Genomic DNA, 25,949 nt, shown 5'->3' with positions numbered 1-25,949 from the left:
GTGAAAAATGTGATTTCGATAATGACATTTGCTTAATCCAAAAAGTGCCTATAATCAAATGATTATATAAGAATATATACGAACATTGTAATATCATATAAGATATACAAAAATACAAAAAGTTTCCAATAACTTTTCATTAAGCTTTACCTTGCTCTTTTCTGTTAGCATACGGTTCGTATATATCTATTGATATAATATCTGGTCATAAGCGCTTATTGGACAAAAAATGCCTTATAAAAATGACAGTTTTCGCTAGGAGAGTTTCAACAAAACAGAACGTAAGCGAGAAGCATGCGAAAATTCCAAGTGTTACTTTCTTTATTTACACAAAATCATTGATCTTTACATTTTTACACAATGACAACATTCCGGTTGTTTTAACCACAACTAGTTCCTACAGCTCTATGCTATGCAAACTATGTTGTTATTTCTCACCTCAAGCATACGCAATATTGCGTTCAATATGACCTGAAACAGTCCTTGCATTTTCGGCGCACCTGCAAGTTTCCGAGATGGTTATGGTCAGTACGATGAACGTAATGAGAAGTTGAAGTCCCAAACTTCGGTCTCTTTGACACATTGAAAGATAAAAGAGCTTGAAGAAACCGCAGGCACCGAATAAGACCAAATCGGGTGTTTCAAGTCATATGGATTGTGATAAAAAAACGGCTCCACAAATGTAGACATCAGCATTGACGCCGACCACTAAGATCGCGAATAAACCTGAAGCATCACACGCCGTCTGGGCAGTGGTAGGAGGCACCTTGGTTTCAACTTCAAAGGAATCTGGAACAAATTGAAAAATCACCACTCACTCAATCTTGTCAATCACGTCATAGCATTATGTATCCCGTAGAGCCTTAAGTGTCCCGTTTGTTGCTTGTGATAAGCTTGTGTTAAAAATTCACCATTACTATCTTGGCTTAAATAAAGGTGCTGCTTACGCTATAACTATTTAAGGAAAACCCCAATCGGTCTTTTCAATTTAGTGGCAATTTTACGGGCGCGCTTGCGCCACAGAGCACTTTTTATCAAGATATATTTCAGCGTGTTGCCACCTTCCCGTGTAGTGGATAAAGAACCCGCTTTCTAACTTAAACCCACTCCAACAACAAATGTGAATCGCTATTAACATGTTCTATACTGTTGATATGAACCCTTGCGCTACCGGTAGCTTCACATTAATGATCTAAAAGTGTTTTCATCCAGTGTCGCTTGATTATGTTTCGTTGGCTTTAGTTGGTATGACGCTAGAATCTTTAGTAGAAATCAAGATTTTACACTTTGTCGGTATGGTAACAAGCAGATGGGTTTCGACGTAAGCATAGGAGGCTGTTCGGAAAAGCTTGTGCAGTAGTCGAAAAGCCTAATTTAGCATTTTGATTCACGTGTTTTTTTTCAGATATTACAGCCCCCTGTTTACGGGGAGGAAAAGAAGAGGGCGAGTCGAGGCTTAGGTAAACACGACTGGGTGATTCACGCGCTAGCTTTTAGCCAGCACCTAGATTTGTTTACGATTATCAAATTGCGCTGGTACCTGATAAGCATAGGCCTTGCAAATTTTCAGAATTCCAGCTGAATATTTGTGTTGTTTTCTTTATTTTTGGATTATTATCTGTACAAAAAAGTCCGCGAGAAAGTCGGTGCACAAAGTACCAAACCCCTGAATCAAGACAACTTATGTTAGGGAAATACTGAAATGCTTCCTAATATCTTTTTACTGCTCGTGACGCAAAATTACGTTAGAGCCTCCTTTATTAGACTCACGAGTGCCAGCCACAACTGCAAGCTCTTGTACTAAAATAATTTCTAGGCTAATTATTTGTCCGGTCTAGTGTTCAAATGTTGTACACGCAGCATGTTAGAAGTCCGAATTGATTTTCAAATAAATTCAAGCGAAATATCAATTCAGACTATAAATGCACAATTCGCAGGACGTGTAGAAAACGAATTTTTAAAGTCACTGTTCAAACCTGCGCCTCGTACTCTTCCGCACAAAAAAAAAAAAAAAAAAGCTTTGGAAAACTAGAAAAAATAAAAACAGGCTTCTTACCATCGTTTCAGGACAGGTACCAAACTTGACGTGTTGTAGCAGGCAGGCGAAAACCACCTTCACTATCAGATACCCCATCCGAATTCCCACGCAATTTCTTGGGCCACTGCCAAACGGAAGGAACGTGTACGGTGTGTGGGAGTCCTTGTTTTCAGGCAGGAATCTGCAGGGATTTCAAGCAGACGCAGTTCAGACCCTCTGGTGGTACTTTTAGGGGTACGCTCTCAAAAGAAATATTAGCGTGGTAGTTACTTTAACGGACTAACACTTGATTGCGACGACCAGTTAATCAAGGTAAATAGCTACAAACTCCTAGCAGAGTAATATTCTGCTTAAGGCTTGAATTCACAGTCCGACGGAACAGTGAACAAGTTTACTGTAGAGACCTGGTTGTCCAATTTCTCCAGGCCGTCATTGCAGCAGAGCACCGCTAATGCATTACACATCCACAGAGGTTGCCCCGCAATGTAGCTGAGGGGCGAAGGCTGTAGTACCCTGCTTACGTTGTCACGCTTGGTCTGGCATAAAAACAAATAGCGTAAACCTTAGTTGTTTTTTTTGTTTTTTTTTTTTTTAATTCTAAAATTATCGCAATCTTCCCTTTGTTTTTTCGCATGCGTTTATGCCTTAAGGCCAACTCACATGGTGCCATGTTGCCGCAGTTGCGAATTGGCTGGTGGTGCAAAGATGGCAACAAAAGCTGCTGCGCGTCACCTTCCAACATCAAAGCCATCAGCAAACACGCACTGTGTGCATCAGGCATAACGCGGATGAAGCATCTCACACCCGATGTGGGTCTTGACCAAACGAAAGCGCTGTTTTGCCATTTTCATAAAGCAGCCTAAATAAGCCTAAACTTTTCAGCAAATTTTGTATGCGAGTGTAGATTATAATGATGGCAGCCTCGGGAGCAAATATTGAGTGTAAGGCGTACAGCACAGAGTAGAGTTTAGACTACGCTGTTTCAGCCCCGTATTACAAAACATACATTTACGATGCAGAATACTACGCAAAACCAAGCCTCACAAACAGTCAAAACGTGTACTAGGTAAAAGGAACCATTAACAAAACAAGCCCACTTCGATGCATCGAAGCATGCATTCATTATGGCTCCCGTCAAACGGCGTCACACGCACTGTTCAATACTCAACGTGGCCTGCTGTGCTCCCCCGGTCATTTCTCGCCGTTTTTTGGTGCTTTCTACTGCTCCAATGCCCAGCCAACACGGTCGCCTTCAATAGATCTAACTGACCTTGCTCATAGTGTAAACTGAAGACATGTATGCTTACCTTTCCGGTTTGAACGACTCGGGGTCAGGGTAGAACTCCGGGTCATAGTGGATGCCGGCAATTGGTATATCCACATTCATACCAGGTTTGAAGTTGATTCCAGCAAGCGTGGTTTCTTGAGTACAAGTCCTCATCAGGCTATGAAATAACGACGGAAGAGTTAAGAGTATATAGTCACTCAAAATCGGTCGTAATAATGCATTTTTTACTACAAATAAATATGGAACACATGGCGCAAAAGCAGCGAACAACACCAGTCCCAACCCAAAGAAGAAAATAATATTTCTTATAATAGTTTTTAGTTTATATGTTTTATCTATTTTTAATTATAATTGGCATCTGTATAAAATGCAATGACATCTCTCATGCAAGTGTGCAAAAAAAATGTTCAAAAGTGATTACATAAAAATGGTACTGCGCTTAATTTATAATCATTGTGCTGGATATATTTAGCCAGGCTTTCAGACCTCGGGTCAATATGCTTGTGTCTATTCTACCCGTAATAATCGTAGCATGTTTGGCACTCACAACATGGCAGCTGGGTACATGCGCATCGCCTCCTTTGCACAGGCTTCGAGGTACACCATGGACTGAATGCTCTCGTATGTTACCCCATCCTGGAGGAGGAAAAAAGGAGTTGCAATGTAAGGGACTATGCTTCAATGCACGCTGAAGATTTACGTAGAGAATGCCTGCTACTTTGAAAAATTCTTTCAATCACGTATCGTGGACAATACGTGAGATAACACATCTTTATACTTTTTGAAGTGCATGGTCGTTTGTTAAACGATTCGGATTCAGCTTTTCTAATTCTCCGATTTCCTCAGCGTACATTGCACACTTGACGTTTCGGATGTTAAATTTTTTTGTGTTTTTTTACATTAATCGCTGCGCATCCCTAGATACTCATTATTTTCTATACTTTAGCTGATATTTTTAAGAAGCTTTAAATGAAGACAAAAACAGATAAAATCTATTTATGCTAGCTTCTTTGAAATCCTTGGAAACCTCCGGAGTGACCCGTCAATGCAGCATATTTCTTAAGGTTTCGGTCCGGGTCAATATCCGGTGATAAAATGAACGCGACAAGTATATGACGGGAAGTTAAAATATTGTAAATAAAGTGTCAGCAAATTTTCTTTTTTCAGTCAAGTTCTAAGAGCCAGTATTGATGAAGATAAGAAACGACACCAGTTCAAGTTTCTCAAACGAATCGTAATATTAGGAATAAAGGAATTAATAAGCAACATCACGTCTTTATGTCCTATGATTTAAAAAGGGTGATAATTTCGTAATAATATGGAACTGAGGCTATGAACGAATACGACGAAGGAGGAACCACCTACTAGGCAACGCTACGGAGTTCGCACATTTTTATTATTATTTAATATGTGCTTCATCCTGAAGTACTTTACATGAACGTTTACGGCAACACATAAAACTATGTGGAATATTGGCGCAAGAAAACAGATACGTGTTAGCTGTTGATAGTGCACTGTCTGTGTTTATGCTCATGACACTAGCGTATATCTAGAGTTACGTGTTTTCGATTACAAATTCGATGAAATCCGAAGAACAGCAGTCGGTAAATTTTTTGACAATTCGAATCTGTACAAAAAAAATCTGAATTTCGGGGTCACATTGAAAAAATAAAACGCAAAACAAAAGACGGTACTTTAAGCATAAAGGTTTTCAAAGCACAGGGTTAGTAATTCTTAGAAAATGTCAGTTAATTTTTCTCTTGGTTTTGGACTAATGACAATATTGCTTTCCCTTTATCTCCTCAAGGTTCGTGCAATACAACGGGCCAATGTACTTCTGGACCGTGAAAAGATCCCCAATGAATTGTTTGCATTTTAAACTACATTATTTAGGTTTCCTCGAGAGAAGAGGGGTTGTGATCTTATGAAATTGAAAGATGTGAGCATGTATATTTCATTGGAATCTGAGAGCAGATGAAGGCTTTGCTCGTCCAGGAGTTTGGCTCTTTAAAAGTATAGACGTCTACTGAAGTAACACTTGTTTTCAAAACTTGTCGCTGGACACTTAGCACTGCCAATAGGAAGGGCGTTAGTACCAAATGCAGTACCATAAAAACATTTCGATACCGGTGATTTTTTTAAGAAATTTAGTTTACGTTAGCGTCCTTCATTATTCAATTTTACTTTAAGAAAATAAAGAAAACAATGTAAATAACCTTTAAATTTCGTAGAATCGGGAATCTAATATGAAGCAAGTTTCAATAGACTCTGAATTTTTAACGATAAATAAACTTAAAAAACACCCTTCGAATTTCGCAAACACAAAACAAGCTCCGAAAACACGGAATCCCACGTATATGACAGACGCCCGACCTGATACTAATCACGCTGGGTGATATACTAAGTATTCGCCAAGCATCCAGATTCAAAATCAATCGTCCTGAGAGCTAAGCTGAACAATATTTAACACATCAATTTCAGTGCCGTTTTGTAAAATAAAAATAAATATCGTAGCCGGTAACGGACCACCTTCTCAAAATCGCAAATATGGTGCCTAATAAAGAGCAAATATGGAATTAATACATTTGATTATGTATTCGAGTAATGATATAATATCAGATAATATTTACCGCCCCGATATATTGCCGTCGAAGGGGATAATAGCCCTTATTGTTGTTTTATTTCCAGTCTATAATAACCCAGCATTGAGAACACCACTGCACTTATAGTTGATACCCCAGTAAATGTTGTCACATGCTTCTTCTAAATTATATTCCTAACAATAACGCAAGATTGATGATCAAGAACTATTATGCAAGTTATTCCAGGCTTATAATCATCGCCTCACTCTTCATAATGATCCCAATGTGACGGAAACATATCCCCGGTCTTACTTTTTCCACGGCAGCGTCGATTTCCCTGATGGCCTTCTCTTGACATTCCGGGTTCAGAGCGAGCAGGTACGCCAGCGCCATCATAGCCGCCATCACGGTATCGGTGCCAGCAACGAAGAAGAGTCGGCACTGGGCGGTGATGTCCACGATCGTCAAGGCTGAAAAACGTTTTTGAATGTATTTCAAAATCTACAAAATGTCGCTTAGTCATGGCTAACGCAGCAACGGCCATTAGAGAAACATGCTTAGAAGCAGCCCAGAATCACCGGGTTCGTGCAGTGAACGCTACACCTTGTGCACTTTTTTCCGTCTTCGCATTTTGTACCGTAAGGCCAGGGTTGTGCCTAAGGAAGCCAAAAACTGTCGATCGTCGCGTCGGCGGTAGATCGGTGCAATTGGTATGTTTGTTTCTGTTCGCGTGTTTTCGTGAGTCGTGACATACGGCGTCGATGTCGCGCGTCGAGCGTTTGTGATTACAATACACTTAAGCGGTTTAACTCACGCGTAGCATTGCCCTGGGCAATTACGCGCCCTGTAATGGTGCGGTTATGCCAGTGGCACATCGTGGGTTTTTACTTGTTATTTTGAAATGGCGACGTCGCTCGCGCTGCTAAATAGGCTTAGTGGAAGTCTAGGTCCACAACGTCACAATGCGAAATAAAAAGTAATATTATATTCATGATGGGGAAACAGCTCAGAAAACACGAACTACGAAGAGGAACAAACACGACAGGACAATGCTGTTTTCGTGTTTGTTCCTCTTCGTAGTCCGTGTTTTCTGAGCTGTTTTCCCCATCATGTAAAACGTCAACCAACTGGCCCAGTTCTCCACCTTGTTATAATATTATATTATGTGAAGCAGGCTTTTTGAGGTAAAAGGCCGACGTTTTTTTTCCGCTGTTTGTCAAAGCTGTCTCCGAAAAGCAACGGAGGTTTGTTTTTTAGTTTTTTTTCTAAGCTTGGTGAACGCAGCTTTCAGTTATCAGGACAATTCTATTTGAATATTCATTTAAGCTACGTGATTAAAACTTATCTTGCAAAATTGAGAAATGTAGCAAAGCGATTCACTGCCTGAGGCACTGTATATATTAGCTTGCATGCAACAGAAGAATAGGCTCGATAGATATTTTGAAGCAAAAGTTAATAGGCGTGCGGGTTTAGGTTGCTTTAAAATGAAACCGTAGACGATCGGAAGATAAGAAGGGGACAAACACACATACGACTCGAGATATGTATTTTCCGCGTTTTGGCCGTTCGAGTCCGGTGTTAATTATGGTTATTCTTATGAACTTATAACAGTATCTTAGATGAATATGTCGTAATTCATAGTACTACACTTGTTCGCACTTACAGTACTTGTGCTGTAATAGTAAAATATATATCTAGTTTACTCTACTTTGTTGTTCATGCGTTTCAATGCGGGTTATGCAAATAAGTAGGAGTATTACGATACACTTTGTTTTAGTGAAAATGTTAAATGAGAAAGAAGACCATGGGATGATCTATCCCTCCTGCCATATTGTACGAAGACTTTTAAAGCTTACAAAATAGGAAAACATGATGGGGGAGCTGGCAGAGTTGGAGGGTCGAGGGCAGGAGGCGGGAAGTGTAGAAGCCGCGTGTTCGCGCTCCTTTAACTGGTAGCGCCATCTAGGAACAGCGACGAGAGATAGCGTACCGTCTTTTCCCCCTTTCATGCAGCTTCTAACGTTGCACCTCCTCTCTCTTTCCTCTCATCTATCCGGCGTGCGGAGCTTGTCACATTGGCCAAATTCTAGCCTTGCAAAACTGGCTGACCTACCGCTATAGCTTCTTTCGTATAGCCATAACGAAATGTGGGAAATAGAATGGTCGAAACGCGCGCATCATGTCGATTAACACTAATTTTCTAGCTACCAATACCGGCCTTTAAAGGCCGGTATTGGCTTTCAAGTGCCAGCCTAAGAAACACAGGGTGTGCCGAATCACTAACATATTTGTTTTTTCATTTGGTCAGTGAGATGACGAGATAAGCCGACAAGAACATCGTTAAACAAATAAAAACAACAAAAATGACAATAGCAAAAAAAATTTAAAAAACACTTTATATACATTATTTGTGCATGTAAACGTATTGTGTATTTTTTCCCGTGTTCTTAATTCTCTTTGATAAATTGAATATATTGTGAATTCGTTAAAAGTAGAAAAAGAGAAATACGATAGTTCATTAAAAAGTGTATTAAAAGTGTAATTTAATTTATATTTCCAAACAACTAATTCGAATGTACTAACTAGATTTAGGCATTTCAGTCACTTTCTTTTCTTCATGATTTCAATATCATTCGAACATATTTTAGGCAGATGTAATTCATACTTGCGAAAATATAACATTGGAATGTATTTCTAATACATTAAATTGTATTTTTTCAGTTTAGACGACAAAAAGAGCGAATGCATTTTTAGTATACTTTCTGCGCACATCAAAGTGCGATGTATTTATAAAAACACATTCGGAGCACATTCGGTCATATGTCAAACGCTTCAGTTTTTACTGAAAGATGTGAAAATATGCCTTGCCTCCTTCAGGTTTTCGCTGACTCTAGTTGTGTGTACCTTCTTAACATATTCCTGCGTGAGCCAAATGGGTCGGTGCCACCGGTACGACAGCGTTTTCATGCTCTGAGGAACCACGTATCCGAAGGGGGCAGCAAACGCGGCTGGCCAGTTGCCTCGAGCTCAGCCATACGAAACAGCGTCGTCGCAGGTTTCCCTTCATCTTCTCTGTAGGCCTCGAACGGGTAATGATTCTTGGAAGTCAGGTGGGATAGTGCGCACGCACGACCAAACATTTCACGGGTCGCACGACGCGTTGGAAAGAAGGCCTAACGAGACCGTGCTTGGGCTATTACTGAGTCACGTGTGTTCACGTGAGGTTGTGATTAGCCGTGCCCGGTCGCGCCAAGACACATTTCAGAGGCGTCCCGCGATTCGTCGGATGTTGGGCTGTGCGATATTCATTCGACCCCAGCTATTATCACCCTTTCGATACGACCAGATAAAAACCACGGTACGGCGCAATATCGGGGTCATTGCCGATTTGATAGTATTGTTTAAGGCGGTACCGAAAAAAAAGTAATGAAATACGTTACTCCTTGCTCGCAAATATGAGGAACACGTTACAAAGATTCGTTTCCTCATACCAAAGAAAAAAACGCTTTACCCTTACCGGTAAAAAGTATCGCACGTTACTTTTGCGTTATCTTTCGTTTATCTTTTCAATCGCGTCACTGTGTTTTGATGGGACTGGTTTTCATATGCGCCATACATCAAGAGACATTGGGTCGTTGAAGTAACTTAACTTAAATGCCTTATATGATAACGGTTTCACCTGGCAAAAGTGAGGCAAAACTTTTAAAGCATTAAGGGCGAGTTCGAGAGATTCTATCACCTCGCGCAAGAAACTCTAGAAATTTTCTAAGTGTAGCTTTTTGTCGCCTTGGGAAGAAGTTGTTACGAGTAGCGTAACTACGTTACCGTTTCTCGAACTACGTAACGTAAGTACGTTAACCGTGTGATATTAAAGAGCCACGAGCATGTTTTTAGGTTAATAAAATAAGTAACGTTTTTCCGTGAACAACGCCGTTAAGTGTATGGCGCCGCAGCACGCACCCGTCTGGACAGACCGTCCCTCCGCCGGCACGGTGCTCTACCAAAACGTTGTTTTTGCAGAGCGTGAAAATACTGGCGCAAGCGAATGAGTCTTCCGAAGAAATATGTTAAGAAGGCGGACGGATCTACCGACCTCTAAGTAAACAGTATCTGTGATAAAAATATTGTAGCGTAAATTAATATTGTATGCCGCTCGAATTTTTCTTAGGTATGATTCACAGCCCCAAATTTCAACCAGTCAAAACCCAAGTCAATTTAAACTATACGCAGCCGAATCTCTCTTCCTTTCTCTCTCTCTCTCTATACATATATGTATATATATATATATATATATATATATATATATATATATATATATATATACCAAAACCAGTACCAATACCATTATTTTCCAGATGACTGTGTACAGCGATATTGCAGCGGTAGATGTTAGTGAAACACTTCGCGCCGTCGATCGCGCTCCAAATATCGACCCGGGTGATATTCGGCACTCCGCCACAACATTTCACGGGCCGCTGATAAATATATAACATCCATGGTCGTGCACGGTAGCAATATAACATGCATGGTCAGTAAAACCAGCTCCGCCGGGAAACCTGGCAGAGCACTGGGATATGCGCCCATGTGAGACAGAATGTGCACAATCAATATTTCTCTGGAGATGCGCAGGTGACAGTGTCTTATCAGTTTTCGATGCATTCCGTATCAGAAAGCAAGGGGAATGCAAGTGCGTTGGCGCCTTGTCCCTTTACATATAACCAGATACAGAGTTGTATTCTCTAAATGAATACCCAGAAAGATGGCATGAATGCTGTATGCTTGTTTTAATAAACCTTTATTTGAGAGTGTACTTCGTCTTGTGTACTTCGTTCTTCCTATTTATTCGGTGCTTTCAGTTTAGCGCGTGCGACTATTTGCACAAAAGGGACGTGCAAACACACGCTCCCTTTTACGCACACAGCTAAAATACCCTTGAATTAATACACCCTCAATGGTTCGAAAAGGTCATAGTACTTTGTGCGGGCTGTTACTTTGTTTAATACGAAACGCCTATGCGGACAGTATGGTGCACTCATGAACCGTTACCATCGCTCAGTTCATGTGCATCTAAATGATACCTTATAAGCCCCGACGTCTTACTTAAGATGTCGCTCTGTTTCACCTTATTGGTTGCGTAAGTCCATAGTTTTTTCTGTTCACTTGTGGGAAGAATATCCCTCCCTCGAATCAAACACTTTAGTCCCATCCGTTATATACACGTCAATACACGAGAGAATTAAACTATATAGAATGTATAAAATTGACGGCGACTTGCAGCATTCATTTCCAATTTTATTATACTGCCTACATTGGAGTTTTGTACAACGATAGGTAAAACGATCAACTTGTAGTTGAGTATCTAGACACCTAACATGTCTCTTATATATGGGCGGTTTCATGTGGATTCAGGCAACGAGTGGCAGTCATATTTTTTATGTTGCTTCAAATGTTTATATTTCGTGGCGCATGTTCCAAGAATAGCAATCTTTTTTATTTTAATGTCCTGACATGTTTGGTTTCTGAGAAAGCAAATCTCAAAGAAGTGAAAAAGAACGACGAGGTATTGACGATTGTCGTGTGTGGCGTTTTTGAATCACTTAATCTCAAAGCGTTCAAAAGAGAGCGTCTACATTTTAGTGGGATATATCTGAAAGTAGGTAAGACACCATTACAACTACTATTTATTATTTGTCGCTCCAACCTTTGTAAAAATCACCAAACATGCCTCCGCGAACAACTGTGACCTTAATTGGAGATTTTCTTTTCAGTCGACTATGTTTAGTATCGCTTTTTAAACAATACGACGTGTAGACATTTCATTGCCTTCCAAATTAAGCAAAGTTTGTGTTTTTATTCTGTACGAGTACTGAGAAATAAATTATGAAACAAAGAGGGTTTTCACTTTTCGTTCAATTTCAGCACGCTGTATAAAAAGAAAACATTTTTAATCTTTTTTTTCTCGCGTCGCGTTCTCTACACACCCTTCTTTTAACCAGAATACATTCCGTTAGAGGTATTTGCCTTGGTTTTGAGTTTGAAGCCTCTAAATATGCTAAAAAAGAGCAAATGCCGATGGCGGGATTTGATGATTTTTTTTGTTGTTGTTGTTGTGTGGCGTTTTTGAACCACTCCCACTCTCAAGGTATTGAAAAGAAAGCTTCGATATTTTTTTTTAATGTGATATGTATGCAAGTCGGTAAAACGACATTTCAACTAATATTTATTATTCGTCGATCCAATCTGTGTAAAAATCCCCAAACATGCCTCCGCGAACAACTGTGACCTAAACTGCGGATTTTTTTGTTAGTCGACTATGTTTATTTATATTTTTAAAATAATACTACGTGTAGAACCTTTCATTGCCTTCCACATATTTAAAGTGCGTGTCTTAATCACGTACGAGTACTGATAAATAAATTATAAAACAGAGAAGGTTTTCACTTTTTGTTCAATTTCAGCTCGCTGCAAAAACAATAAAAAAAACTTTCTGTTTAAATTTTTTGGCGTCGCATTTTTTCACACTTTTTTTAGACAGCATACATTATGTTAGAGGTATATGCACTAGTTTTGAGTTTTAAGCCTCTAAATATGATAAAAAAAAGCAAATTCTGATGGTGGGTTTAATGGGTTATAGCTGTATATTTTACTCTTTATTATAATGATCTAAGGGATGTTGAATAAATACTCACATAAACGACATGAATGTCGTTAGGCGTATATTAACAAGTTTGCAATTTTAAACGTCCAAACACTATAAAATCGCAACTTCCGAAAGCGGGTTTTAACACAATTTCCGCCGGTGCATGATTGGAGGGGCCTCAAGCCTAAACCCTATGCGCTACATAATCTATACTACGTTAGAAATATCAAAGTGTAATACTGCAAAACATTAGAGTAAAATACACTTCCTATTGGAAACTTAGATTTTTAAATGCGAAATTTTATATTTCTAATGCGAAATTCATGTTGATAACCGAACCGAATCATTTTTAGCATATTCAAAGGGTTAAAACTCTAAACCAGTGCATACACCCCTAACGGAATGTATTCTGGGTAAAAGAAAGGTGTAAAGAAAACGCAAAACAAAAAAAAAATAAAAAAATAAAAAGAATACTTTTTTTATACAGCGTGCTGAAATTGAAGGAAAGGTGAAAACCTTCTCTGTTTCATAATTTATTTCTCAGCACTCGTACGTGATTCCGACACAAACTTTACACAATGTGGAAGGTAATGAAAGGTTCTACATGTGGTATTTTTTTAAAAACAAAACTAAACATAGTCTATTAACAAAAAAAAAATCTGCTGTTTAGGTCACAGTTGTTCGCAGTAGCATGTTTGGGGATTTTTATAAAGATTGGATCTACGAATAATAAATAGTAGTTGGAATGTCGTTTTACCGACTGGCATATATATCGCAATATAAAATATAGAAGCTCCCTTTTGAATACTTTGAGATTGAGAGTGGTTCAAAAACGCCACACAGGAAAATCGTCAAAACCCACCATCGGCATTTGCTCGTTTTTAGCATATTTAGATGCTTAAAACTCAAAACAGCGGCAGATACCCCCACCGCAATGTATTCTGGCTAAAAGAAGGGTGTGAAAAAAACGTAACGCAAAAAAAATAAAAAAAAATGTTTTTTTTTTTTTTTTATACAGCGTGCTGAAATTAAACGAATATTGAAAACCCTCTTTGTTTCATTATTTATTTCTCAGTACTCGCACATAATAAAAGCACATATTTTGCTTAATTTGGAAGGCAGTGAAAGGTTCTACACGTGGTATTATTTTAAAAGCGATACTAAACATAGTCGATCCAAAACAAAATCCGCAAATTAGGTCACAGATGTTCGCGGAGGCATGTTTGGCGATTTTTACAAAAATTGGAGTGACGAATAATAAACACTAGTTATAATGTCGTCTTACCTACTTACTTGCATATATATCACCCTAAAAAATATAGACGCCCTCTTTTAAATATTTTGAGATTGAGAGTAATTCAAAAACGCCACACACGACAATCGTCAAAACCTCGTAGTTCTTTCCCGCTTCTTTGAGATGTTTTTTTTCTCAGAAACTCAACATGTCAGGAGATTAAAATAAAAAAAGGATTGTTATTCTTGGAACATGCGCCAGGAAATATAAAAATTTGAAGCAAAATAAAAAATACGACTGCCCTCTTCTTGCCTGAATCCAAATGAAACCGCCCATATATAAAGGGTCATGAACATGATGAAATCTAAAATGTGTTTGAACTCGCTTACGTTTTTCGCCATCGGGAGGAGGTTTCACGGCTGGGACTACGTTCCCGTTACTATCCACATACCCGCTGTCGAGGAACATCTGCAGGATGTCGTCTTCTCTCTGCACAACGTTTAAACGAGATCGATGTTTCAAGGTTAAAATGCGACACACATGCATGACACTAGTTTACAACATTCTCAAGGCGACTGTCCCACTGAAAGTGGAACAACTAAAATACTTAATACACAGACTGTCGCAGGCATCTTTCTTCTTTATATGATGGCCCCCTGCACGTTTCTCGTGCATCTGTCCTATTTTCTACACAAGCCCAGAGAAGGACACATTTTTTACCAACACCTCAACACGACACCGAATCGATAAACCCCTCCCCCCCCTTCTCATAAAAAAATGAAAACATACACGCTTCTTTGAAGGAAAACAAAAACGAAAACACCAGACCCCTAGGTGTGTGATATCACATGGGTGCTGTGCAATAGAAAGTAGCTTAACTAAGGTTCATCATTCTTTTTGTTCAACACACTGGAGTTTTATTTTAGATTAAATTAAAAAAGCACGAGATGCATACTTTTTGTTTGCTCCTTCGGTCATCGGCCATCAGCCCCACAAAATGAATCAAGTCATCCGTGTCCCCTTTTGCTTCGATCTTCGGCCGGAGATGTCTGAAGATGGTGGGCATCGTGACTGCATACAAAAATCATTAATTTTTTGTTATTATATCTATATTATCATAAAAATAATATATGTTTGCGTGTTATATGCAAAAAGATTTACTCTTTGTCTAAAGTTTTGTTCCTGAGAATGTTCTGGCGTGAAGATGCTACATCGCAAGCTAGCATGCTTAAATATAATAAATATGTTTTTCTTCCATACAATATATTGTTTGTATGTTTAATATTTTAATGACTGCATTCAATTTAGCATTCCTTGTCGAAGTTCCGATTTTGGTGAAATTGAAATATGATAAGGTAGTGCACTAATCACACCTAACGGCTGGAGTTGTCTTTAGGGATACTTTTCTTCGATTTAAACTACAATACAGATTCAAAGACAAATTATGACATGCCTTTAGTACTACAAAAATTATGTAAAATCCGAAGGTAGAGCAGTTATGCGATTGTTGTGGTTCTCATATTCCCTAATTTATAATATTCGTGTAATGACCATTCACGGCATCATACCTGTAAAAAGTACCCACAGAAATGAAGTCAAAGACGTCTGATAAAATGTTGTTTATATGTTGGCACGATGTGTTTGCGGAATAATAAAATAAATTCATAAATGATAAAAAATCTAGAGACTGAATTTTATTGATTTGTGTGCTATTAACCCAGAACTAAACTGACGATTGAAGCCATGCTTAAGTTATGTTCCACATCTTTCTTTTCCGCAGAAGGTTTGTGTCGAGTGCCCGATGACACGCCTTCAGCTCCTTTATAATCGCTATAGGAAAGATTTCGCATTTTGTTTACCCCTTTTAAATTTTAGAAGAGCATTGTGGGCCACTTGACAAACATTTGTGCTCTATGGCTCTCCATTGTTCTCCGTAGTTTAATTTATTTACTTTTATCTTTTCTAAATCACGTCTTGCTTGTTTGTTGGTCTGTATCTGTTCTTTTATTGTTTGTAATATATGCGCACTAATAAAGCCTCGAGCAGTTCGTGGGCACATTAAGCAAAGTAAATAAATAAATAAATAAATAAGCACTGTACATGAGAAAAACGAAGACGACCGGATGAAGGGGGCAAACTCAAAACGTCTCAACATTGCGTTATCTTTCGTGATTCCTGCTATTGCCAGAAAAAGAATAAGATCGACTGGGATGTTTTTTAGTTGTTTTTATTAGGGCGCGATCTGGCTACCTTCGATACCCTTCGGCGTCTACTTGGCTTTAAACGGGCACGCAGGCCAAATCACCGAAGCACGATGGAAGACGGCGAGCCCGTGCCAGAGATTACGAGAGCGACGCTTTGTAGTCCTTGTCATATCGTCGATTTGGTGTAATACGTCTTAACCTCCAAGTATAGAACCTAAAAATACTTGTCATCATATTCTTCGTTATGCGTGGTTTTAATGGCGATTCATGGATGTTGTCTTCATTCTCACTTATTTTTATTATTTGGTTGTTTTCATCTGACATTGGGGTGCAGGTCGTCATTGCGTCATGTCATATCACACTACTGTCCTGTAGCGAGTTCAGTAAGTCTATCAAGTATTTGGGTTTGTGTCAGTGCTGTTTGCACGCATAGTTTCTCTACGACTCTCTTCTTGTAGATTGAGGAGATGACAGGTAGGTAAGAGGCACCTCTCGTGCCCAGGTGCACTTACACAGAAGCAGCACTTTCCAGCTGGGAACCACTTCAGCGAACAGCTTCTCGAAGCAGACCATCAGGGGATGCTTCTTGTCCACGTGACTGTCCATGTCGAAGCTGAACACAACGGCGGCTGTGGTGTCTCTCGCGCAGCTATGGAGGAGCCTGGGTATTTCGCCGAGACGAAAAGCATTTTTCAGGAACACGTATATGGTGTGGACAGCAACGCAATCAGCAAGAATGAGCCACAGCCCAAATATTTATGATTCTCCATAAGACTGTGGCCTTTAAAAAAATTGTTGTACTGGTAGACGCGCAAGGTAGATTACACAAAAATAAAAGGTTCAAGCGGTCTATCCCGCAATTTCGCGAATGACGGAGGACCTTAACGATCAGGGATTTTGGACAACTCATGCTTTTAACCGAATTCGAAAAGTTCTATGCACGTTCGTGTACTCACTCGTTTGCAGCAGCCGGAGTTCCGTTCTTGGCATGTTCTATTAACCGTGCCGTCAACCTCTCGGTGACCTTAACAATCCTGGGGACTGACTGAAAAAGTTTTTGAAAGAATGTAGTCCTGGTTTGTTAAACTCCCTTCCAGACTCCCGGAGAGCTTAAAATGAATCTGAAGAGGTCATTTATTTTAAAGAAATGGTAGAATTGTTAACGTAGCCCCCCTAAAAGTATGCCTTCAGATTTGTTTTGACATATTAATAGAAGGGTCATAATAGCTAATTAGAAGTTCGGCGAAAACTCGCCTGCTGCGGTGCGCCGAGGACGGGAAAGCGTGAGAGCGGATAGAAAAACTAGATAAAGTTACGTCATCATTAGTGTCCGATAACCTTCGCTGGCAACACTAAGCAGACTCGGGGGTGCCGTCGACGCCGTCACCACCCTCTGGACAGATAACAGGCGGCAGATAGGATCGCAGCAAGCCCGCGGCAATCGCTGCACGTATTTGATGCAAAAGAAATACTTGCGTCCAAGGTAAGTGCGATAACTAAATTCATGTGACAGAAAGCTATCCGGATGGAAAGTTCGTCTGCCTCTTGAGCAGGGGTCGCGGTGACGCAAAAACCCCGAGCTCTGATTGGCTCCGGTTGGAAGGATAGTGAGTAGACCTTAAGGGGGCTACACTCTAAATACATCTGTGCGTCTACTTTCCCACACAAACCTCGGAGAGATAATCAGCGCAACTTACGGAGGCAGCTCAGCGAATGACGATGCCGAAACATATGTTTAGACCAAAAAACGCAGTCTGAGTTTTGACATTAAGCAATGCAAAACGTCACGCTTGCACTGCTTAAGGTCACAACTCAGACTGCGTTTTTTGGTCTAAACATATGTTTCGGCATCGTCATTCGCTGAGCAGCCTCCGTAATTTGCGCTGATTGGCTCTCTGACTGTTGTGCGGGAAAGTAAACGCACGGGCTTTTTTTAGAGTGTAGCATTGAGGTCCACTGACTATCCATCCATCAGAGCCAATCAGAGCATGGCGTTCTGACGTCTGTGCAAGCCCTGCCCAAGAAGCAGACGAACTTGCGCTCTGCGTATACGGCGTGCAATCCGTCTGCTCCTTGCGCACTCCGCACGTCTGTTTATCCACAAAATGCGAACCTCGTGTGTCTGTTTATACCCGTCCTCGACCAATGGTCGCGCGAGCCTCGTTGCCACGTCATGGCGCTTGATCTGCGCGTTGTCGATGTCGACCTCTGACTGGGATGCTCCTCTTCCGATGAGCCAAACAACGACCTTTAGAGGATTTGCTGCAGTCCGCGAAGTGCTCTCTTAACTCAGATTTATTTTTCGAGGGTTTCATCTTCTCTTTAGCAACGCCCAGCTCGGCAAGACCCGAACATCGCATATTACTCCTTCACAGCCAATCAGATTTTGGGATTTGCCGAAAAAAACGTCGAAAACCCAATCACAATGCAAAAAGCGGAAACACAATACGCCGTGCTCTGCTCTTATGGAGCTGTTAGTGACCATTGTCTCACGTACTGCCTTGAGTTTGTTTCCCGTGAAGGCGGGCGAAAGGATGTAGCGGGCGTGCTTCCACTCGTCTCCGGAGAGATTAAAGATGGATTTCTGTCTCAGACTGTTCCCCAGCTTTTGTCCAATCTGTAAAAATAGAAACCAGCCAGGCATATAAATAGTGTACCCCCGATCACACCGCAATTTGAAGTTCAATTGTTATTTTTAATTGTGTATAGGTCAACGCGTTTTTAATTATTTTTACAAACAAGTCTGCGTTTCTTTACACCAGGTGTGAGCGCTCTGCTTGAGTAGAGACCACACTCGCTTCTGCGCATGCGCCGGCAGCAGCGCCACAAGAGCGGCGTGGCGTTGTAGCCACTGCTAGTGTATATACGTGCAGCACACCACCGAAGCGACAAGTTTCGCTTACGTTTCCAATCAACGCTGTGTCTGTGTTTTTCTTTTTTTCTCTAATTCGCCAGATTATTTTTTCGCCCGCTTCTTTTTTTCTTTTCTTTTATCTCTCAATCCTAATACCGTTTTTTTCTCCAAGGCGTTAGTTAGTGCCAGATTTCCAGATCAGGTGCGTACTTGGGCTCTTTTGCCATGATGTTTGAGGGACAAAACACGAAAAAAGGCAGATCAAAACAAGGGCTTAACTCAGACGACCGATTTTATCCAGCGCCTCAAATTTTTCTTTCAATTCATTTATTTACTTCTCTCATACATATGGGTGACGGAGACAGAGAAACAAAAAGCTGCAGAAGGCGCAGCTTGACGGAGCCCCTGCAACCTAACGGCAGCTTGGAAGGCTGGTAAAAGCCATCACATTATCTTAAAGGGATGCTGAACCGAAATCTGGATTCCCCAAAACACTCGTCAAAAGAGTGCAACGGGAGGCTACAAACACCAAAACATCACTTATACAGCGATATCTCGAATGGATGACCGTATTTTTCAAAAAAGGGGCGCATTTGGCAGGAATGTTGACGTCATGTTTCTCCGAGAAGGAGAGGGAACGGCCTCGCGTCTTCTCCGCCTCAAGGCCCTGAGGGAGCGAAGTGAAGAGAGGAGGAAACTAGGTACATTGACGGTCACGCGCCTCGTCGGCCCGGTTCAATCTCGACTTCTTTTTCCAAAAATACGGCCGTCCATTTTAGATATCGCCTTACTACTTGTGTTGTAGGGATTGTGGCATCCCGCCTACATCTCCACAATGTTTTTTTTTTTTTTTTTAAATCCAAATCTTGGTTTTCCATCCCTTAAAGGCACAAAGAAACCGGCAGTGACATGCATGAGAACATTTTAACTTAGACATGAACCCATAGTTTGTTCTAGGACGAGGTATTCTCTGCCTTAGATGGAGTTTTAAATCTATTTGACAAATCATTTGCCAAGTGTTTGTACTATATGCCTTTTACTTTTTCTCAACTATGTTTTTTGAAGCCATGTATAACCAGAGCTATGGTGTTGATATGTCACATATGTACTCACATGCCTTGGCCCACAAAAGTAGGCCGGCATTATTATTCAAATAAACAAAATAAATACAATTTTGCAATTGTTTTCTTACTAAATGCATCAATACAAACATGTTGGTCTTTTAAACATTTTAGTGGGGTTGACAGTGTATAGCGTACCATTTGTACCCATAGTTTGCTCTAGGACGAGGCATTCTCAGGGATCAGGCGCTACGTACTCCAATACCATATTTTTAACGATTTGTCAAGAAAACCACTGCAATCTGTAGTTAAAACATTTCAGGGATGCCGCGCATACTGTAGCAAGCTTATATTTGTATTATTCTGGTAATTTTAATACTTTATGCTTACAAAAAAGGGGTCAGTGTATGCGTAACACGACGCATTGACCAAGACACGGATTGCTTCCTTCAGCAATAAAAAAAGTTTATAGAGATTTGTACTGGTCGTGGTTCCCCACACTAGGTGACCATAGGATATACGAGAATTGAACAACGCACTATAAATAAGGAGTTTAAATCTAGATAGTAACATATGGCGATATTTATCTAAAATATCTACAATATTCGAGAGTTTAAGTGTAAGATTTTGAACATAGAAGTCTCATAGCCCTAACTCATTTAAAATTACACCTAAAGTTTTAACAGTGCTTACAAATTCAATTTCCGAAAGGTTCAACATTCAGTTTTCCGTAGGAACGCAAACCGTACATTTTGATTTAAAGATAATGGCTTTGGTCTTATTTTTGTTTATTTCTAAGGAATTTCAGGCAGTCCAGGAACTAAGTTTTTTTCAGATATATGTTTGCATACGCGACTAATTATCAATGTTGTTCCCTGAAAAAATATACTATTATCTTCGGAATTAATTACAAATGAGGTGTTACTAGCAATAGCGACTATATCATTTACAAACAAATTAAAAAAGCAATGGTCCTGACACTACCTTAAAGTACCTCTGTTCGGACTTTTTTAAGAATTGAAGGAAATCCGTTGATATGAACTGTCTGCATCCGACAGCCTAAGTAGCTCTCAACTAGTATAAGAGAATGCCCTCGAATTCCATGAACGTTGAGTGTTCTTTTTAATAGACTTTTATCAGTCAGTCCGTCGAAAGCATTGCAGTAATCTATAAAAATTCCCATCGTTAACAGCCTGTTTTCAATATTGTTTATAATTATATATTTTTGCTGTATAAGGGCTGTAGGTAGTTCTGTGGTACGACCTTTTCGAAAGCCAAATTAAGAATCAGTATTTAAGTTGTTCAGTCTAACATGTATACTCTTCTCTAAGTCCTTAGAAAAAACAAGAAATACTGAAATTTGTTAGTAATTGGGCATATTATTTTATCTCCAGGCTTATATTAAACAGACACCTTCGCCAACAGCATACTCTTTGGAAAAACGCCAGTCAAGAGCGACAAATTTAAAAATGTACGTGAGGCAGATCATTATAATGTCAATCCCATAGTTTACCGGCTGCACATGTATGCATTAAAATTAGCGCGTTTACTGTTTTAAGGTTTAAAAACCCCGAACGAACATCCCAGTAAACAGTAAGGAAAAGGAAGCAGTTTTCTGCGTCGCGCAGACCAAGAGAAAAATCCCCATGAACTCTTTAACTAAACAGGGGAAAATACATTCTTAAAATAGACACTAAATTTATCGTCTAACTTTAAACCGGTTTAAGTTTTAAGTTTAATTACAAGGTATTTCATAGCGTTTTCTTGATCATTTCAGTTTAAAATATTATTGATTTCTTTCTATTTTATTTATGAAACATTTTTCACGAGACTTACACCAGAAGTATATCCTTAGCTCGCCATTTAGACCACGTTTCTTGCACTACAACATATGGCTAAGGTAAAGGTATGCCCAAACATACTTATGGTGATTGCTTTAAGCTGTAGCATGTTTTATTAATTCAGAGATAAATAAATACGACTGCGTAGGTGTGTTACCATACCGTTCTGTCCGCAAATGACTTGAATTTTTTGACAAATACGTCGGCGAGGACTTCAGGTTCTGCAACATATAGGCTGGGAGCGAGGCCTTGGTAGGATCTGTGGAAATTATAATATCGAGCGGTAATAAGATTTTTTTTTTGTTTCTACAAGACCCTTTCTGAGGCTTGCAAACTAATTTTTTCACATAACAAGAATGATAAGCACTTAAACGAATCATTCCGCTCCAGCGAAATGTAGTCCTTGTTATTGCAAAAACATTCTGAACTATCCAAAATGACGGTTTCTAAAGTTATAAAGTACACGTAAAAAAACTATGTTTGAAGAAGAAAAGCAACGCCGTCGAAGTTGTTATTCTTTTTTTTCACCAGCAGTGAAACGGCTCCCTTGATAGTAACCCCCTCGAAATAATCTCTAGCTTGCTGCAAGCTAACCAAAAATCTACGAGAGTTCACTGTAGCACTAAAAGTCGATTGAACACAAATTGGCCGAAGGGCTAGCGCACGTTAATATTTTAGTTCATTTTAAGCAACCCTCCGCTTAATTTCGATGAAGCCAAAGTGGAACCAAATCATGCAAAGCCTTGCTTCCGCTAACGCCGATCACAAAAAGGGGGACCTAAATAACAATATAAGGAGTCACATCGAAATTTGAAAAAAAAAAAATACGTTCCGACTACGCCGAGTAGTTGCGTGTTTGGCTTAGAATCCGAGGTCGGAACTGTTCTGCATTAGCAAAATTCTATTCAAATGATACAAATTTCGTACTTTCATGAAAGAACAAATTATACTTCAAGGGGTATTTGTGTGTACTTTTTAAGTGCTTTTAATATACAACGCGTCAAGAACAAAAAACTTACCTCATTTTTATTTTCTCTAAATATATTACACATTGCTGAACGCCCAATTTCCGCCCAATTGTAACGCTAGCAGTCCGGGCGAGATGCCAAATTTTCGCAACTGATCGTTATATCTTAGAAAATTGCAAAAAAAAAACGTTCTTCAAACTTTTTGTAGTAAACTATAACCCTTCTCTACACACTTTTATCTCTATGTATTCGTGAAGTACCCCGTACCCCATTCTCCCATTAAACATTTTTTTAAACCGCTTATAGTATGCTTTAACGACATAACGTTAAGGTCTAAAACACTGCCATTTGATTCGAATCGCTGGCGCTACATTGTGGTAAAATACTGATCTTTCGGCGGTGCGTAGTTTATATTTGTGATTGCAGCAAATAAAAAAAAAGTAAGAAAAAATTCTAAATTTTTTGTTAGAGGGCACCTTTTATTTTTAGAACCCTTTTACTTCGCAAGTACACCTGTCGGGCTGGTAAGGTGTACATAAATAAAGCGTATTTTATTCTAGTATTATCAGACCAAAAATGCGCTTTTAATACATTTACTGGGAAGTTTCCTCAAAAAAGAAACTGAGCATACATTTATTGAATTTTTTTTTTATTAAAGGCTGCAGTTACGGTATTTTGGTTTGGACACTGTCCGCATCGGTGCGCTCACGTCAACGTAAAAGTAGCGCATTACGACATATTTCACAACTCGTGGAGTGCAGGAATAGACATGAACTCTTACCCGTAGAATCGTCCATGACGCTTGTAGTGTTTGCGCACAGCCTCGTACATGGGCTGAAAATAATAACGAAATGTTGATAGTAAATAATGTAAAGAAACACCCGGAAAGGGAATGTTTTTGTATAAAAAGCAGGCGTCATAGACGACGTAGCAATAATTACAAAGTGATCCCACCTTTGTGAAAATGTCGTACGCGTAGAGCAGGTAGTCAAACACGCCAACATGGGGTATGCCTTTGTCGTTCCAGAAACTAAAAGTTCTATGCACTTTCCTGGAAATATTTAAAACACATAGTTGTTCAAAATCGCCATCTCTGCCAGGTAGCAAGTAGGACAAATTTACTTTAAAGCCAAAATAATAACTACTGATATTATAAACTATAACAATTAATCAATGTATAACTTATTTTACAATCAAAACGCTAAGTTTTTCTGGTCAAATTGACGCACAAAAAGTATGTTTGAAAATCTAGAATTATAACGCATTTCAATTGATTTAGATCAAGTTAATTTTACATAAATTCGCTAAAACACTTCGATGAATTGACGTGCGTTGGGATTGTGGTTCACGATATAGACTCCACCTGAATCTATATGTGTCTATTGTGAAATAAAAAAAAATAGTACAAACAAGCCATACAAGATATACACAACGCAACACAACACAATATCACAACGCAACACAACTCATACGGTGTCAACATACCGTATGAGTTGCATTAAAAAAAGGTGATCTTGCGTCCACACTAACTGCGTCGCAAACTGCAGGTCGAAAGTTGTCACACTAAAAAACTTGTTAATTTAGGAAATCCACGAGAAGAAATGAAGTTCAAGGAAGGTACGGACCAATGTATTCACCAAATTTCATTTGCGCGATCGTACAGTCACTTTTAATAAATGCGTACCTTTGGGCCTTTAACTCATATATGTAATAAATCCTGTCGTTTTATAATTTCGCGAAGGGTTGATGTTTTAAGAGAACATCGTGCTGTAAACGGGTTGGCTAAACAAGCTATCATGAATTGTGAGTTTATTTTAATATTCTCGTACAGCACGTATGCAACAATTGAAAGACTGCGTTGTTTCGATGTTAACGTATCATCTCTGGGGCAGCAAATGTCATCTTGTTTCGAAATATGAATTATGTTTGTGTTACTGGAAATGTTGTATACACCCCATAGCTTAAAAATAAATAAGAACGAGCGTGTGTGTGAATAAATACGAACACATAGAAGGATAAAACAAAAAGGACGGTGACAGCAAGACTCTTGAAAGATGAAAGAAGTCCTGTTTACATCCCCATCCTCGATGTTTTGTACTTTCATGTATTCAAGCCCCAAAAAGCTATACCCAGTCTCACTAAATGAAAACATATCTGCCAGTGTATAATGAATCATTACTGGTAAAACTAATCAAAGAGCGCCAAATTCGGAAGATGTTCTCACCAGAACAGAAGTGTCACAAGGGTAACGAGCAAGATGACTGTGACTGACATGGCTTAGGTTTGTTCCTAACGTACACTGATCTGAGAGAGATTCGAGACGCACATTAAATAGCAAATCCGACGCTCCAGTCGCTATCAGTCGCGCGATAATATTGCTGATAGCGACTAACGTGTCGGAATTGTGAAATGCGTTTGCGCGCAACCTGTCATTTCCCGAAAAACGATGACGTTTCAATAAAGCGAGATGGAAAGCTTCCATTCAACTATGAGTTACTCTAATCTCCAATCTATTGCATTATTATTCGGTTGGCATCGACTTGGGTGCCAACCGAATTTATCATTATCATTGTATCTTTTTTGCCTTTTTTGCGCAAAGCGTAGAAGCTTTATTTCGAGCAGAAATTGTCCGTCTCCGCAGTTGTAACGCAAATTATCTTTGGAAAGCGAAGGAGCATTTGCACCAGCTACTTCGTGAGATTGTACCTCGCATTTTGCGCCAAAGGTGTTCCCTTGAGCTACCCAAGCTAAACATATTTTCGAACTTTCTCGGCTTCTCTCAGCGTGGTGTTTAATATGTGTATATTCAAAACAGTTCCCCATAAAACGGCAAAGGAAAGTTATGCCAAAACAAAGTCAAGCAGGCAGACAATCGAGAAAGTATTTCGTGCTTTTTTTTTCTGGCGTGAGTGTTTCTAGACTTATCATATGTTATCCAATTAATTTTAACCCATCAGTAACAAGACATGTTGCCCCCGTATTAATCTGACGTCACGTTTTCAGTTTTGCAAATCGAGCCTCAGCCTCTCGGTCCACGCTGGAAAATGTAATATGTTCGAGAAAACACTTATTGTAACTTTTAATTTGGTTTACTACTTCAAATATGTAATTAACATGTTGAGCGAATTTTGAGGCACATCAGAGATTATCCAAGTGTCGCCAGAGCTCCTTTTCAACAACCTGAATTGACTCGAGATTTACATGACAGTATATTTTTAAACTTCGTATATCAATATGAT

General features: G+C 39.5%; 1 protein-coding gene across 1 annotated transcript; it reads right to left on the bottom strand.

Moving 5' to 3' along the window:
* Positions 1 to 303: 303 nt before the first annotated feature.
* On the bottom strand, positions 304 to 25,011 carry LOC8040165 (cytochrome P450 3A9). The gene is made up of 14 exons (XM_029972586.3): positions 24,935 to 25,011; positions 23,665 to 23,761; positions 23,492 to 23,544; positions 21,905 to 22,001; positions 18,484 to 18,603; positions 16,943 to 17,031; positions 16,499 to 16,647; positions 14,738 to 14,853; positions 14,172 to 14,271; positions 6,221 to 6,378; positions 3,874 to 3,962; positions 3,346 to 3,483; positions 2,057 to 2,219; positions 304 to 789 (listed from the first exon to the last, which is right to left on the bottom strand). Exons 1-14 carry the CDS (start codon positions 24,982 to 24,984, stop codon positions 709 to 711), a joined length of 1,500 nt encoding a protein of 499 aa, XP_029828446.2. The 5' UTR covers positions 24,985 to 25,011; the 3' UTR covers positions 304 to 708.
* Positions 25,012 to 25,949: the final 938 nt, after the last annotated feature.

This window comes from Ixodes scapularis, unplaced genomic scaffold (assembly GCF_016920785.2).
Source record: "Ixodes scapularis isolate PalLabHiFi unplaced genomic scaffold, ASM1692078v2 PGA_scaffold4__175_contigs__length_147842914, whole genome shotgun sequence".
NCBI lineage: Eukaryota > Metazoa > Arthropoda > Arachnida > Ixodida > Ixodidae > Ixodes > Ixodes scapularis.
Note: the sequence above shows the minus strand (reverse complement) of the source record. Positions and strands in the feature narration are given on the sequence as shown.

Bases quoted from the DNA above. Each gene is read 5' to 3' on its own strand.
- LOC8040165 (XM_029972586.3), bottom strand. From the start codon at position 24,984: ATGTCAGTCACAGTCATCTTGCTCGTTACCCTTGTGACACTTCTGTTC. The intron at 18,604-21,904 runs GTATGGTAACAC...CTATTTTTACAG, and splicing joins AGTCATTTGCGGACAGAACG to ATTGGACAAAAGCTGGGGAA. The intron at 17,032-18,483 runs GTACGTGAGACA...AAACTTTTTCAG, and splicing joins CGGGAAACAAACTCAAGGCA to TCAGTCCCCAGGATTGTTAA.